The sequence below is a fragment of the Monodon monoceros genome, unplaced genomic scaffold (genome assembly GCF_005190385.1).
Source record: "Monodon monoceros isolate NGI ecotype Baffin Bay Population unplaced genomic scaffold, NGI_Narwhal_1 Super_Scaffold_18, whole genome shotgun sequence".
Taxonomy (NCBI): domain Eukaryota; kingdom Metazoa; phylum Chordata; class Mammalia; order Artiodactyla; family Monodontidae; genus Monodon; species Monodon monoceros.
In genome coordinates, this window is record NW_021703774.1 from 93104090 (window position 1) to 93118675 (window position 14586).

At 40.2% G+C, this 14586-nt stretch overlaps 1 protein-coding gene and 1 long non-coding RNA gene across 3 annotated transcripts in view; one reads left to right on the forward strand and one right to left on the reverse strand.

Moving 5' to 3' along the window:
• Nucleotides 1–2017: 2017 nt before the first annotated feature.
• LOC114899583 lies at nucleotides 2018–6215 on the reverse strand. Its single transcript, XR_003794614.1, has 4 exons — nucleotides 6033–6215; nucleotides 5657–5747; nucleotides 5426–5537; nucleotides 2018–2199 (listed from the first exon to the last, which is right to left on the reverse strand). It is a non-coding gene; the product is annotated as an uncharacterized LOC114899583 (long non-coding RNA).
• A 208-nt stretch (nucleotides 6216–6423) lies between these two features.
• Nucleotides 6424–14586, forward strand: part of DBT (dihydrolipoamide branched chain transacylase E2) — a 42344-nt gene continuing 34181 nt past the window's right edge. Inside the window, exon 1 of one of the 2 annotated variants that reach the window (XM_029230733.1) lies at nucleotides 6424–6481. In XM_029230733.1, coding sequence (XP_029086566.1) covers nucleotides 6431–6481 — 51 coding nt within the window. In that variant the 5' untranslated portion in view covers nucleotides 6424–6430. The remainder of the gene's footprint in view (nucleotides 6482–14586) is intronic. The other variant, XM_029230734.1, reaches the window with a different exon arrangement.

Below are 14586 nucleotides of genomic sequence, written 5' to 3' on the forward strand. Positions count from 1 at the left end.
GATAAGTAGGAGATCCAATATCATGGCAAGCTTTTATATACTCTTCAAGTGGAGCGTTTACAGCTCGTAAAGGCTGCAATGCCTTCTAGCATTCAGGATTTGCATTCTCAAAGGCCAAGGATTGTAATAATAAATCTTGCACGTCTATTTGTGCTACAGCTCTTTGAATGGCTGCACGCAATCTAGACAAGAAATCTGTGTAAGGCTCACCAGGCCCTTGCATTAACTTAGTAAAAGATTGTGCTGTTTTTCCAGGGGGTTCCACTCGTAGCCATGCTCGCAAACAACACATACATATTTGAATGATTCGTAAATCGTCAAATTCAGCTTGAGCTTGTACATTACTAAATGCGCCTGCTCCTATTAATTCATCTAAAAGTGGCCCTGGAGGATTACGGGCCACATTAGTCCTTGCCATGTTTTCAGCTTCTTCTTTCCACCAAGTCTTAAACTGCATATATTGTCCAGGTTCAAGAACAGTCCTGGCAAGTGCCTCCCAATCCTGAGGAATTAATATGTTTTTGGAAGCATACCCAGACAAAAGTCCTTGAACATAATTAGAATGCATCCCATATGCATTAATGGCTTCTTTTAGCATTTTTAAAATTTTAAAATCATGAGGGTTATCCTCAACATTCATATATCCATTCGGGAATTGATCGTTAGCAGGCATAGCTTGTCTAACAATAGGGAAAGCAAAAAATGGTTCAGAATATTGTTTTTCTTCCTTATTCATCTCTTCTTCCAATAAAAGTTTATTACATTCAGGTTTTAGAGGAAATCGAAACTGACGAGAGGCTCCAACAGGATAAGCTGCTAATTCTAAAGGAGGAGCCGAAGGAATAGTAGGACATGGCTCCTGATATGAAGGGGTGGTAGCATTGTTTTTATTTTCTTCCAATTTAGCCATCAAATTTTTCAACTTTGAAAGTATATCAGAAATCTCATTCTGTTGAGAAAGTGGCATCTCATTTTGTTTACTAGCTTGCTCCCGACCTTTATCATCATCAGAAAGAGCCCCTTCATCACTAGAGCCCGAAAAATCCTCTCCTGTCTCAGACATAAGAGGAGGAGGCGGAGGAAGGTCCTCTATAGGAGATTCACGGGACAGAGTACGAAAAGTAGCAGAGTGATCGGGAGCAGAATTCGGACGCTGAGGGCGCGCCCCATTTTCACTTTCAGTCTCAGATTGTAATGATTCCAGGGCAAGAGAAATTAGATTACAGAGAGACCAGACACGGACAGATATAGGGTCTCCATACTGATGAGCTCTTCTTAATGCTCGCATAACCTGTTTCCAAACTTTTAAATTCAACTGGTTATGACCAGTAGGTTGAAACCAATAACAATGTTTACGAATCTCCGCAAACAATTCATCAAAAGATTCTTGTTTCACTTTCACTCCAGAACTCCGTAATAACTGTTTCAGGAGTCTAATGTAGTGACATTCCACTGAGGGAGAATTCCCCATGACTCTACTCTTCCCGAAGGTTTCGCTTTACTCTTTAGCGTACAAAAATCCCCTTCGGTCCCGCGTGACCTCGAGACTTACCTTCAGGTCCCTGTTCGGGCGCCAAATGTTGTAGTTTCTTATGACAGGGCTGAAAGTAAGCTCATCACACGAGATGAATTGTGCAGAAACACAACAGTAGAGGGCTGCTGCTCGCTCAGGCAATACAGCGCCGTCTCATCCTGCTGTGGTGACTTTTATTTAAGCATTATCTATGTTTACACCTTAAGATTTGTTTTCTTAACATTCCAGAAATGCCAAAGCAGCTACATATGCTTTCACTGATTATACAAGCAACAATGGGCTTTCTTGAAGTCATGCTGTGCTTCGTCCTTGAGCTCAAAAGCAGCACAAGGACATTTCCTTGTGTTCCCATTATTCTGATTATACCGAGGACATTTCATGGATCAGTGCCCAAAGCATCCAGGACTGTTTGCAGTTCTGGCTTATTCGCACGCCCCCGGTTAGCCGGGGGGGGGGGGGGGGGGGGGGGGGGGTGGGGGGCTTATGGGCCAAGTCTCCTTTCCATGTCCTCAGTTATTTCTCTACACTAATTAAGATAATGTGAGATTGGTACAGTGATAAATAGATTACTTAGAGCCCTTAAACTGATTTCTTTGACAGATGAGATGGCAGATCAGTGGGAAAAGAAGAACTCTTCAGTTTACGGTGTGGAAACAACAGGTTAACTGTAAGAAAAAATGAAATTGGATTTGTATTTCACACCATACACAAAAACCATTTCAAGATGATTTAAAGACTTAAATATCTCCCATAATATTTTAAAAATTAACTCAAAATGGGTCAAAGCCCTAAATATAAGAGCTAAAACTATAAAACTTTTAGAAGACGATATAGATGTAACTCTTCATAACCTTGGATTAGTTGATGGCTTCTGAGCTATGACACCCGAAGCACAATTTTTTAAAAATAAATTGGACTTCAATTTAATTAAAATAAAAAAACTTTTGTACTTCAAAGGTTACTATCAGGAAAGTGAAAAGACAAACTAAAGAATGGGAGAGGGCTTCCCTGGTGGCGCAGTGGTTGAGAGTCCACCTGCCGATGCAGGGGACACAGGTTCGTGCCCCGGTCTGGGAAGATCCCACATGCCACGGAGCAGCTAGGCCCGTGAGCCATGGCCGCTGAGCCTGCGCGTCCGGAGCCTGTGCTCCGCAACGGGAGAGGCCACAACAGTGAGAGGCCCGCGTACCGCCAAAAAAAAAAAAAGAATGGGAGAAAATATTTGTAAGTCATATATCTGATGAGTCTAGTATCTAGAATATATAAAGAACTATTACAATGCCAAAATAAAAAGACAACCCAATTTTTAAATGGGCAAAGGATTTGAATAGACATTTCTCCAAAGAAGATATACAAATGGCCAATAAGCACATGAAAAGATGTTCAGCATCATTCGTCATTAGTGAAACGCAAATCAAAATCACAATGAAATATTACTGAACACCACGTGAAAGATAATTCAAAGACAATTCTCTCAATTCTTGAGAGGCAAGTGTTGGTAGGAAAGGAAAGTTTGCTTTATTTCGGAGGCCGGCAACCGGGGGGTGGACTCCTGCAAGAGAACCAGCTCCTGATTGTTGCTCAGGGGACAGGGGCTTTTAAAGGGGAGTTTCAGGGCTGTATAGGCAGAGGGAGGGAGCAGAACAGCATGGTCAGCTCTGACAGTCATCTTGAAATAAGTAATGTGGTGGTCTGATCAGCATCATCTTGGTTGTTTCAAGATTACTGATTAATCTTTAGTTCCAGGGTTTGTTCCCATTTCTTTGAGGCCAGTTCTCAGAACTGTGGAAGCTTATGTCATGGCTTCAGTTTGGTCATCATGTAGTCATCCTCCTTCACCTGGTGGGGGCTTCAGTAGCTGCAAAACAGCTCACAGGATATGGCCCAGAATATTATCTATAGCCCTTAAGGAGGAAATAAAGGTCCTTGACTATGCTTAATGATTAAACTATTATTATTTGGTCTCCTTTGACTGTTTTCCTTTGTTTCTGCATTTTCTCACTTCTCTGATTAAACTTATTCTTTGGCTAAAGTGTTTCCACAGACAAAAGGCAGGCTGAGGATATGGGGGGGGCAGGGGGCAAGGACCGTAGGGTCCTGCTCCGTTTCAATATCACTTTATATCCACTCGCATGGTTATAATGAAAAAGACAGACAATAACAAGAGTTGATGAGGATGTGAAGGAACCAGGACCTTCATACACTGCTAGTGAGAATGTGAAATGGTGCAGCCACCTTTGAAAACAGTCTGGCAGTTCCTCAAAGTATTAAACATACGGTTATCGTGCAACCCAGCAATTCAACTCTTAGGTATACACCCAAGAAAAATAAAACACATATCTACACAAAAACTTGCACATTAATGTTCATAGCAGCATTCACAATAGCCCAAAAGTGGAAACAACCCAAATATCTATTGACAGATGAGTGGATAAACAAAAATATTTATATCTGCAAAATGAAATATTATTCGGCCATAAAAAGGAGTAAAGCACCGATACATGTGTAAAATAGATGAACCCTGAGAACATTAGCTAGTCATAAAAGCCACATATTGTATGATTCCTTTTATATGAAATGTCCAGAACAGGTAAATTTATAGAGTCAGAAAGTAGACGAGTAGTATCAGGGACTCAGGGGTGGGAGGGAGTTCCAGAATGGGAATTGATTGCTAATGGGCATGGGGTTTCTTTCGGTAGGTGATGAAAATGTTCTGGAATTAGATGGTGGTAATGGTTTTACAACTTTGTAAATATATTAAAAATCTCCGTATTGTTCACAAAAATCTTTCTCTTGCCCCTTTGCAGTCATTCCCCATTCTCACCCCCAGTGCTAGGCAACCACTAATCTGCTTTCTGTCTCTATAGATTTGCCTTCTCTGGACATTCCATACAAATGGAATCAGGCAATATGTGACCTTCTGGATCTGGCTCCTTTTACTTAGCATAATATTTTTGAGGTTCATTCATGTTAAAGCATGTATCATTACTTCAGTCATTGCTAGTGATGAATAATATTCCATTATATGAATACACCACAGTTTGTTTATTCATTTACGTATGGAGGACATTTGGGCAGTTTCTAGGTTTTGGCTAATATAAATAAGGCTGTTAAGAACATTCTTGTACTAGTCTTTATGTGGACATATGTTTTTATTTCTCTTGGGTAGATACCTAAGAGTAGAATTTCCAGGTAACAATCAATCATTCAATTATTATTATTATTATTATTTGGCCGCACCGGCGCAGCTTGTGGGATCTTAGTTCCCCCACCAGAGATCAAACCCAGGCCCCCTACAGTGGAAGCTCAGAATCCTAACCACTAGACCACCAGGGAATTCCCTCAATTAAATTTTTAAAAAGAGAAGAAATGGGTTATTTGGTTCTTTCGAGCTCAAGTGAAAGGATTAACTAGTGACTATGTGGCATATCTCTTGATGTTGGAAGGAAGGATAAGGAAACATACCATACTGAATTTGGAAGCAGTAATCATGTTGAGGTAAAGAGTATAAAAGAAAAGAAGTAAACTAGACATTTCCTTAAGAGAATGTAGAGTCAAAGGGAAAGTTAAGAGGAAGAAGGTAGTATAGGGGCTCTGGGAAGAAAAATAATTCAATTCAAAGGCACAGCTACTTAATCTTTTTATACAAACACATGCATGTAGTATCATGAAATATATTATTTGTGCCTATAAAATGTTTTGTTAGTGGGAAAGTTAAAAAAAATCAAAGTTCTTTGACTATCCCAGGTTTTCTTATAAAGGTTATGATTTAAATCTATTGCTTACAGTTTGTGTGTGTGTGCGTGTGTGTGTGAAATACACTGAAAGGCAAATAAAGCAAAATAAAAAGTGTGAGTTTGAGTAATATCCGACAGTGAATTTGTGAAGTACCTGAGATTTTGTTTTACGGCCACTAATCTTCAGTGTTGAGAATTTATGATTTTGCCTTTGTTCCGGTTTTGTTCTCTGTAATTCTTTAGACATCTGTACAGATTTTCATTCCCTTATAAGAGGAAGAACAGACAAATATCATCGTGGACATTTCTAGAAATTGGTTTCTTAGTTGCTGTGAGGAGGACTGACCATTAGAGCTCTGATCTTTTCTTTACCAGTTCCACTGACCTCAATTTGACATTTCTCCAAGAGGCAAATAAATACAGGTAGTATGTCTGACATTCTTGCATATGCTGGGCAGCTACATCTGACAGATTCCCTAAAAAGGAAAGATAATGGCGATGACATTTGTCTTAGACATTATGGTAACCTTGTTTATCGTCCATGAAAAAAATAAAAAATCGAAAGGCCAGTTTCGGTAACCAAGAACACAATGCGAGTAAGAAATGCCCGTCATGGGAAAGTATTCCAGTATAGACTTGACTCAACTAGCGGTACAGATCCTTGCTACAAAGTATAGAAATGTCCCATTTTCTGTAATCAAGCAGTTACAATACAAGCTGAAGGAAGGTTTTTGTTTTTGTTTTTGCTTTCTCCTACTTACCCCTCAGACCTTACTTCAACGTAAATTTCTCCAGGTGAGTGCCCTTCCTTTGTTTCCTTAACATACTCCATCTCCCCCATTACTTGCACTTAAAATATGATCGTTGGCGCACATGTACTTACACAGCTGTGCCTCACCCAACTTTGTCCCTGAAACTAAATTTGGGCAGTCCTCCTCCCCACTTGTCTCTTCTCCCACTCCGCAGGGCTTCCCCACCCCACCCCCACGGTTATCTCAGCCCCGCCCCGCTCCCTGACTGGCTGTTGGGTGGGAGGCTCGTTCCTTCGCTCTCCATTGGCCGCTCAGGCCTCAGGGGAAGGCTCGTTTCCCGGCTCCCAATAGGTCCCCCGCGCAGGCAACTCCTCCAACCTCCGAGCAATTGTCATTTCCGGAGTAAGATGGCTGCAGCGTGTGTGCTGAGGACCTGGAGCCGGACTGCCGGGCGTCTGGTAAGCAGGTTGGGCAGATCTGAGGTCGGGAAGGAGTGATTTGTTCGGAGTCACCCGGGAGAGGTGTGTTACTTTGTCCTCCTAGTGCTTCGCGTACAGGGCTCGCGTGATGGAGAGGTGGAGGGATGTATGCAAAACGAAGGGCAGCGAAGGTGGCGCTCAACCTGTCTGGAAACCCACTCTCTCTCCTTACCTGGGCGCACTTATGTCGTGACTCGGTCGCCCTCCCGCTTCATCTGCACCCGAAGCCCAGCTATCCTTTCGTTCAGTAGCCTTTCATTGAGCACCATCCGGGTGCCGGGCATTGTGGTAGGCACTGGGGAAACAGAGATATACTATATTCAGTAAACATTTATTGAGCACCCCTTAGTTTCAGACACTGATAATACGACCCCTGCCCTCAAGGAATTTACAGTCTAGAGAAAGAGACTGGGCAAGGAAAGCGTAACACCATAGGTCCTTGCCTCCAAGCAGCTGAGAGGCTCGAGCTTTGTTCTTTGGGTTTAAACCTATCTCCTACATTTGCACCAGTATCTTTCCAACCTTTTAAATCACCAGAGCTAAGACCCACCACCATTTTTCCTTCATTTCTCCCCTTTCACACAGTCTTCTAGCACCAAATGATTAACATCCCAATAATCATAGTGTTTCATCCTATTTGCATAGCGTTTTTCTTCCTGGGTCCCCTCTTCAGAATTTTCCTACAGTGTTGGGCCCCTGATCTTACAAAACCTTCCAAGAGCCTGCTATGTACCAGGTACTGTGCTAGGAATTGGGGGTGCAAATATGAATAAGACACACTGATTTCTGCCCCCTCAGGGTTTAATTACAGCCTTGTGGTGTGGCACGGGGAAGAAAGGCAGAGATAGACAAGACAAGCAATTACAGCACAGCATGAGAAGATGGAACAAGTGCCTAGAGCTACAGAGACACATAAGAGGGATCTTGGGGGGTCAGAGAGTTCCCAGAGGATACTGTATAATTTGAGATTTGTGAAAGCTAAGTAGCAGGTAACCAAGAGAAGAAAGCTCTTCTCAGCAGCACCTTAGTGGGTATTGGCCTCCCTTCTTTGGAAAGCTCTCCATGCTTGGCTTCTATGACACCAGCTTCCTGGTATTCTTTTTCCTACATCTTTGAACACTTTATCCCAACCTCCTCCTCTTTCCTTGCCTAACTTTTAAATATTCGTGTTTTTAAGGGTTCTGACTTTGCCCCTCTGTGTGCTTCTTGCGCTTCCAGGGTTACCTCATCCACTTCTTCAAATTTAGTTGCCATTTATATGCTGATGATTCCTGGAGTTCCCCAGCCTTCCAGCCAGCTTTACTGCAGACCCATATATCTCACTGTCCTGGAAATCTTCAAATTGCATGTAGTTTAGGTGTTACTCAGCTGTAAGTAGTAAACCCAACCAATAAGTAGGAAATCAAGTATCTGTGTATACAAAGCATCTGAAAGATAGATGGCAGCTGGGATTGATTAAGTGGCTCATCATTATCAGGGTTGTCATTTTAGCAATTCCTTTGGCCTTTCCCTCAGGGTCACAAGAGGGCTGCCACAACTTTGTATTCAGGGCAGTAAGGAGGAAGTGGTGGTACCATCCAGACTCACTGGCTAGAACTGTGTTACATGGCCACTGCTAGCACAAGGGAGCTTGGAAGGACTAGCCTTTAGCCACCTCACAGTGACTGTTATAATGTCTCCGAGGAACATCAGACTCTAGGCTCTGGAACTAAACCCTCAAACCTGTTTCTCTTGATTCTAGCCTGTAAATCTCAAAAATCTAGTCATTTTTCTCCAAGCTGTCTCCAGCTGCAGATATCCTGGACCTTCTAAGTTGGACTTTCTGCCTCTAATCTTGTGCCTCTCTAACCCGTTCTCCATAGTGTAGCCAGAGTGATCTTATAAAGTAGGACACAAATTTGAGAATGTCATTTCCTTGCTTAAAACTGCTCTCAGCAAAATGTTCAGAATTCAAATGACTATGAAGCAATATATGATCTGGATCCTTCCAAACTCTCCAGCTTCATTCCTTGCTAAAACCTAACTACCCAGTCCCCACTCTGACACTTCAACCTTAGCTCACACTAAACTACACTAGAAGTATATTGAACAATTTCAGTTAATTGAACACAGGCTGTTTTCTCTCTCTTGACTCCAGACCTTTGCACGTCTATTTCCTCTGCTTTAAAGACTCTTGCCTTACTCCCCTATAGACTTCTCTGCAACACATCTCACCCCCTGGGTGACTCCTACTCATCCTTAGGTCTTACTTCACTTTCTCCAGATAGGTTCCCTCCTTTGTGTTTTCTTAACACTATCCCCCCCATTATAACACTGTTGTAATCACCTGTTTACTTGCTTTTATCTTTCACAGTATGGACTATACCTTCCATAAGGGAAGGAATCACATCAATTTTGTTCTCTAATCCTAAATGCCTGGCACATAGTAGGTACTCAATAAACATTTGTTGAACGACTCAGTAAAAAAAAGTCTATTTTTTCCATATGTTATAAAAAATCATAAGCAACAAGAGGTCTTATCACCTATAGTAAATTATTAAGAAAGCCTTATTATGTTGTGTTTATACTTCCCTACGGCATCATGCATTTGACTCTTGATTAATTTACCGTGTTATCTTGAATTTTTCTATTTTGTCTGTCTTCCTGCAGTAAAGTGTAAGCAATTTGAATTCAGAGACTGTATTCTACATCTTATTTAGCTTTGAATTCTCGAGCACAGAACAATCCTGTCTTTAGGTATGCTCAACAACTGCCTGCTGAATTATTACTAATTTATTTCCTTATTATGTGAATCTGCTAAACCGCCTTTTGATTACTTTGTATTTTTTTGTGTGTTGTTTGTAGAAGACAACGTCTTTCATACTTGAAAAATTATTTTTTTCTCCTTCTCCCTTCCATTTTTCTAAAATAAATTTATTTATCTATTTTTGGCTACGTGGGGTCTTCATTGCTGTGCGTGGGCTTTCTCTAGTTGTGACGAGTGGGGGCTACTCTTCAGTTGCGGTGCGCAGTCTTCTCATTGTGGTGGCTTCTCTTGTTGTGGAGCACGGTCTCGAGGCACGTGGGCTTAGTAGTTGTGGCTCACAGGCTCTAGAGCACAGGCTCAGTTGTGGCGCACGGGCTTAGTTGCTCTGCAGCATGTGGGATCTTCCCGCACCAGGGCTCGAACCTGTGTAGATTCTTAACCACTGTGCCACAAGCAAAGCCCCTCCCTTCCATTTTTATCCTTCTGTTTTCCTTTTTATACCTTTAGTCGGCACCTTCACTAATGTGTTTTAGCTTTCTCTTAATAGCCACTCAATCGCTATTTATCACATAATGCCTATTGCCCTTATGTTGCTTGCTTTCTTTTTCTACTTTAAATCTTCTCAGCCAGGAGCCTGTCATTTCATGCCTCAAATACAATAATTGTTCCTTAACTTTGTCCTTTCTCTCCAAGCTTTACCTGTTATAATCTAACACACCCACACCCCTAGATTAATTTCTTTTTTTTATGCTTTCATTTAATTTATTTTTTTATAAAGCAGGTTCTTATTAGTCATCCATTTTATACACATCAGTGTATACATGTCAATCCCAATCTCCCAATTCATCACACCACCGTCTCCACCGCCCCGCTGCTTTCCCCCCTTGGTGTCCATACGGTTGTTCGCTACATCTGTGTCTCAATTTCTGCCCTGCAAACTGGTTCATCTGTACCATTTTTCTACGTTCCACATATATGAGTTAATATACGATATTTGTTTTTCTCTTTCTGACTTACTTCACTCTGTATGACAATCTCTAGATCCAGCCACGTCTCAACAAATGTCCCAATTTCGTTCCTTTTTATGGCTGAGTAATATTCCATTGTATATATGTACCACACTTCTTTATCTTTGGGCACTTAGTTTGCTTCCATGACCTGGCTATTGTAAATAGTGCTGCAATGAACATTGAGGTGCATGTGTCTTGTTGAATTATGGTTTTCTCTGGGTATATACCCAGTAGTGGGATTGCTGGATCATATGGTAATTCTATTTTTACTTTTTTAAGGAACCTCTATACTGTTCTCCATAGTGGGTGTATCAATTTACATTCCCACCAACAGTGCAATAGGGTTCTGTTTTCTCCACACCCTCTCCAGCATTTGTTGTTTGTAGATTTTCTGATGATGCCCATTCTAACTGGTGTGAGGTGATACCTCATTGTAGTTTTGATTTGCATTTCTCTAATAATTAGTGATGTTGAACAGCTTTTCATGTGCTTCTTGGCCATCTGTATGTCTTCTTTGGAGAAATGTCTATTTAGGTCTTCTGCCCATTTTTGGATTGGGTTGTTTATTTTTTTAATATTGAGCTGTATGAGCTGTTTATATATTTTGGAGATTAATCCTTTGTCTGTTGGTTCATTGGCAAATATTTTCTCCCATTCTGAAGGTTGTCTTTTTGTCTTGTTTATGGTTTCCTTTGCTGTGCAAAAGCTTTTAAGTTTCATTAGGTCCCATTTGTTTATTTTTATTTCCATTACTCTAGGAGGTGGATCCAAAAAGATCTTGCTGTGATTTATGTCAAAGAGTGCTCTTCCTATGTTTTCCTTTAAGAGTTTTATAGTGTCCGGTCTTACATTAAGGTCTCAAATCCATTTTGAGTTTATTTTTGTGTATGGTGTTAGGGAGTGTTCTAATTTCATTCTTTTACATGTAGCTGTCCAGTTTTCCCAGCACCACTTATTGAAGATGCTGTCTTTTCTCCACTGTATATTCTTGCTACCTTTATCAAAGATAAGATGACCATATGTGTGTGGGTTTATCTCTGGGCTTTCTATCTTGTTCCATTGATCTATGTTTCTGTTTTTGTGCCAGTAGCATATTGTCTTGATGACTGTAGCTTTGTAGTATAGTCTGAAGTCAGGGAGTCTGATTCCTCCAGCTCCATTTTTATCCCTCAAGACTGCTTTGGCTATTCGGGGTCTTTTGTGTCTCCATAGAAATTTTAAGATTTTTTGTTCTAGTTCTGTAAAAAATGCCATTGGTAATTTGATAGGGATTGCATTGAATCTGTAGATCACTTTGGGTAGTATAGTCATTTTCACAAAATTGATTCTTCCAATGCAAGAACATGGTATATCTCCCCATCTGTTGGTATCATCTTTAATTTCTTTCATCAGTGTCTTATAGTTTTCTGCATACAGGTCTTTTGTCTCCCTAGGCAGGTTTATTCCTAGGTATTTTATTCTTTTTGTTGCAGTGGTAAGTGGGAGTGTTTCCTTAATTTCTCTTTCAGATTTTTCATCATTATTGTATAGGAATGCAAGAGATTTCTTTGCATTAATTTTGTATCCTGCTACTTTACCAAATTCATTGATTAGCTCTAGTAGTTTTCTGGTGGCATCTTTAGGATTCTCTATGTATAGTATCATGTCACCTGCAAACAGTGACAGTTTTACTTCTTCTTTTCCAATTTGTATTCCTTTTATTTCTTTTTCTTCTCTGATTGCCGTGGCTAGGACTTCCAAAACTATGTTGAATAATAGCGGTGAGAGTGGACATCCTTGTCTTGTTCCTTTTCTTAGAGGAAATACTTTCAGTTTTTCACCATTGAGAATGATGTTTGCTATGGGTTTGTCATATATGGCCTTTATTATGTTGAGGTAGGTTCCCTGTATACCCACTTTCTGGAGAGTTTTTATCACAAATTGGTGTTGAATTTTGTCAAAAGCTTTTGCTGCATCTATTGAGATGATCATATGGTTTTAATCTTCAATTTGTTAATATGGTGTATCACATTGATTGATTTGAGTATATTGAAGAATCCTTGCATCCCTGGGATAAATCCCACTTGATCATGGTGTATGATCCTTTTAATGTGTCGTTGGATTCTGTTTGCTAGTATTTTGTTGAGGATTTTTGCCTATATATTCATCAGTGATATTGGTCTGTAATTTTGTTTTTTTGTAGTATCTTTGTCTGGTTTTGGTATCAGGGTAATAGTGATCTCATAGAATGAGTTTGGGAGTGTTCCTTCCTCTGCAATTTTTTGGAAGAGTTTGAGAAGGATCAGTGTTAGCTCTTCTCTAAATGTTTGATAGAATTCACCTGTGAAGCCATCTGGTCCTGGACCTTCGTTTGTTGGACGATTAATCCTTTTTCTTCAATAACCCATAATGTATGAGTTCAGACTCCTTAATTTGACATTTACAGTCATCAGCAGTTTGGTCCTTGAGCTCCTTCCACTGCTCCCTTTGATAAATTTGATCAAGGCAAATCATACAACTCAACATTAAAAAATGGGCAGAATTGAATAGACATTTTTTCAAAGAAGAAATGCAGATGGCCAACAGGCACATGAAAGATGCTCAACACCACTTATCATCAGGCAAATGCAAACTAAAACCACAATGAGATATCACCTCACACCTGTCAAAATGGCTATCATCAAAAAGAACACCAATAACAAACGTTGGCAAGGTTGTGGAGAAAAGGGAACCCTTGTATACTGCTGGTGGAAATGTAAATTGGTGCAGCCACTGTGGAAAACAGTATGGAGGTTTCTCCAAAAAACTAAAAATAGAACTACCATATGACCCAGCAATGCCGCTCCTGGGTACATATCCAAAAAAAACAAAACACTAATTTGAAAAGATATATGCACTGTAATGTTCATAGCAGCATTATTTACAATTACCAAGATATGGAAGCAACCTAAGTGCCCACCAACAGATGAATGGATCAAGATGTGATATACATACATATATTTATGTATCTATATGTATGTAATGGAATACTATTCAGTCATAAAAAAGAATGAAATTTTGCCATTTGCAGCAACATGAATGGACTTGAAAAGCATTATGCTAAGTGAAGTAAGTCAGAGAAAGAAAAGTACTGTATGTAATCACTTATGTGTGAAATCTAAAAAATACAACAAACTAGTGAATAGAACAAAAAAGCAGCAGACTCACAGATATAGAGAACAAGCTAGTGGTTTCCAGTAGGAGGGAGGGCAATATAGGGGTGACGGTGTGGGAGATACAAACTTATGGGTGTAAGATAGGCTCAAGGTTGTATTGTACAACATGGGGAATATAGCCAAAATTTTGTAAGAACTGTAAATGGACTGTAACCTTTAAAAATTGTATAATTTTTTTAAAAAAAAGTGTGATGTAGTTTATCAGGTATTAATAACATTGAAATGTTAACTTTCAAAATAAAATATTGTACCTTTCACACACTTAGGTTTTGATATATCAAATGAAATACATTCAGTCTTACTTATTTCTGTAACATTGTATTTTATTATATTAGGATTTTATATAAAATATCAATAGTTAAATCTAAAGAGTCATCTATAAATTATGATAAGAAAACCTTTGAGGACAATACTATGTGTGTTTTTCAGTGTCTTTAGATGCTAAAGGAGTCACTTTTTTTAAGAATAAAGAAGTGATTATTTATTTATTTATTTTTGGCTGCGTTGGGTCTTCGTTGCTGCACTCAGGCTTTCACGGCGAGCGGGGTCTACTCTTCATTGTGGTGCGTGGGCTTCTCATTGCGGTGGCTTCTCTTGTTGCAGAGCACAGGCTGTAGGCACGCGGGCTTCAGTAGTTGTGGCTTGCGGGCTCTAGAGCATGGGCTTCAGTAGTGTGGCACACAGGCTTAGTTGCTCCGCCGCATGTGGGATCTTCCCAGACCCGTGTCCCCTGCATTGGCGGGTGGATTCTTAACCACTGCGCCACCAGGGAAGCCTGCTAGCAGTCACTTTTGAATTCTTTAGTTGTTTTATTTCAGGAAGCCTTTAATGACTCAAATACACCTACAGGCTGTTGTGTTTATATAGAAAACATTGTTAAAACTTTTTTACTTCTGTAGGGAATTTTAGGCAAGGATCATAAGCATGTGGACAAATCAGGATATAATTTTACTAAACAAGGGAATTCCCTGGCGATCCAGTGGTTAGGACTCCCTGCTTCCACTGCAGGGGGCACAGGTTCAATCCCTGGTTGGGGAACTACCTCATGCCTCGCGGCATGGCCAAAATAAATAAATAAACAAAAGAGCAAGAAAATATTCTGTGTGCTAGGGTTTGAATTCCTTTGTTTTCTTA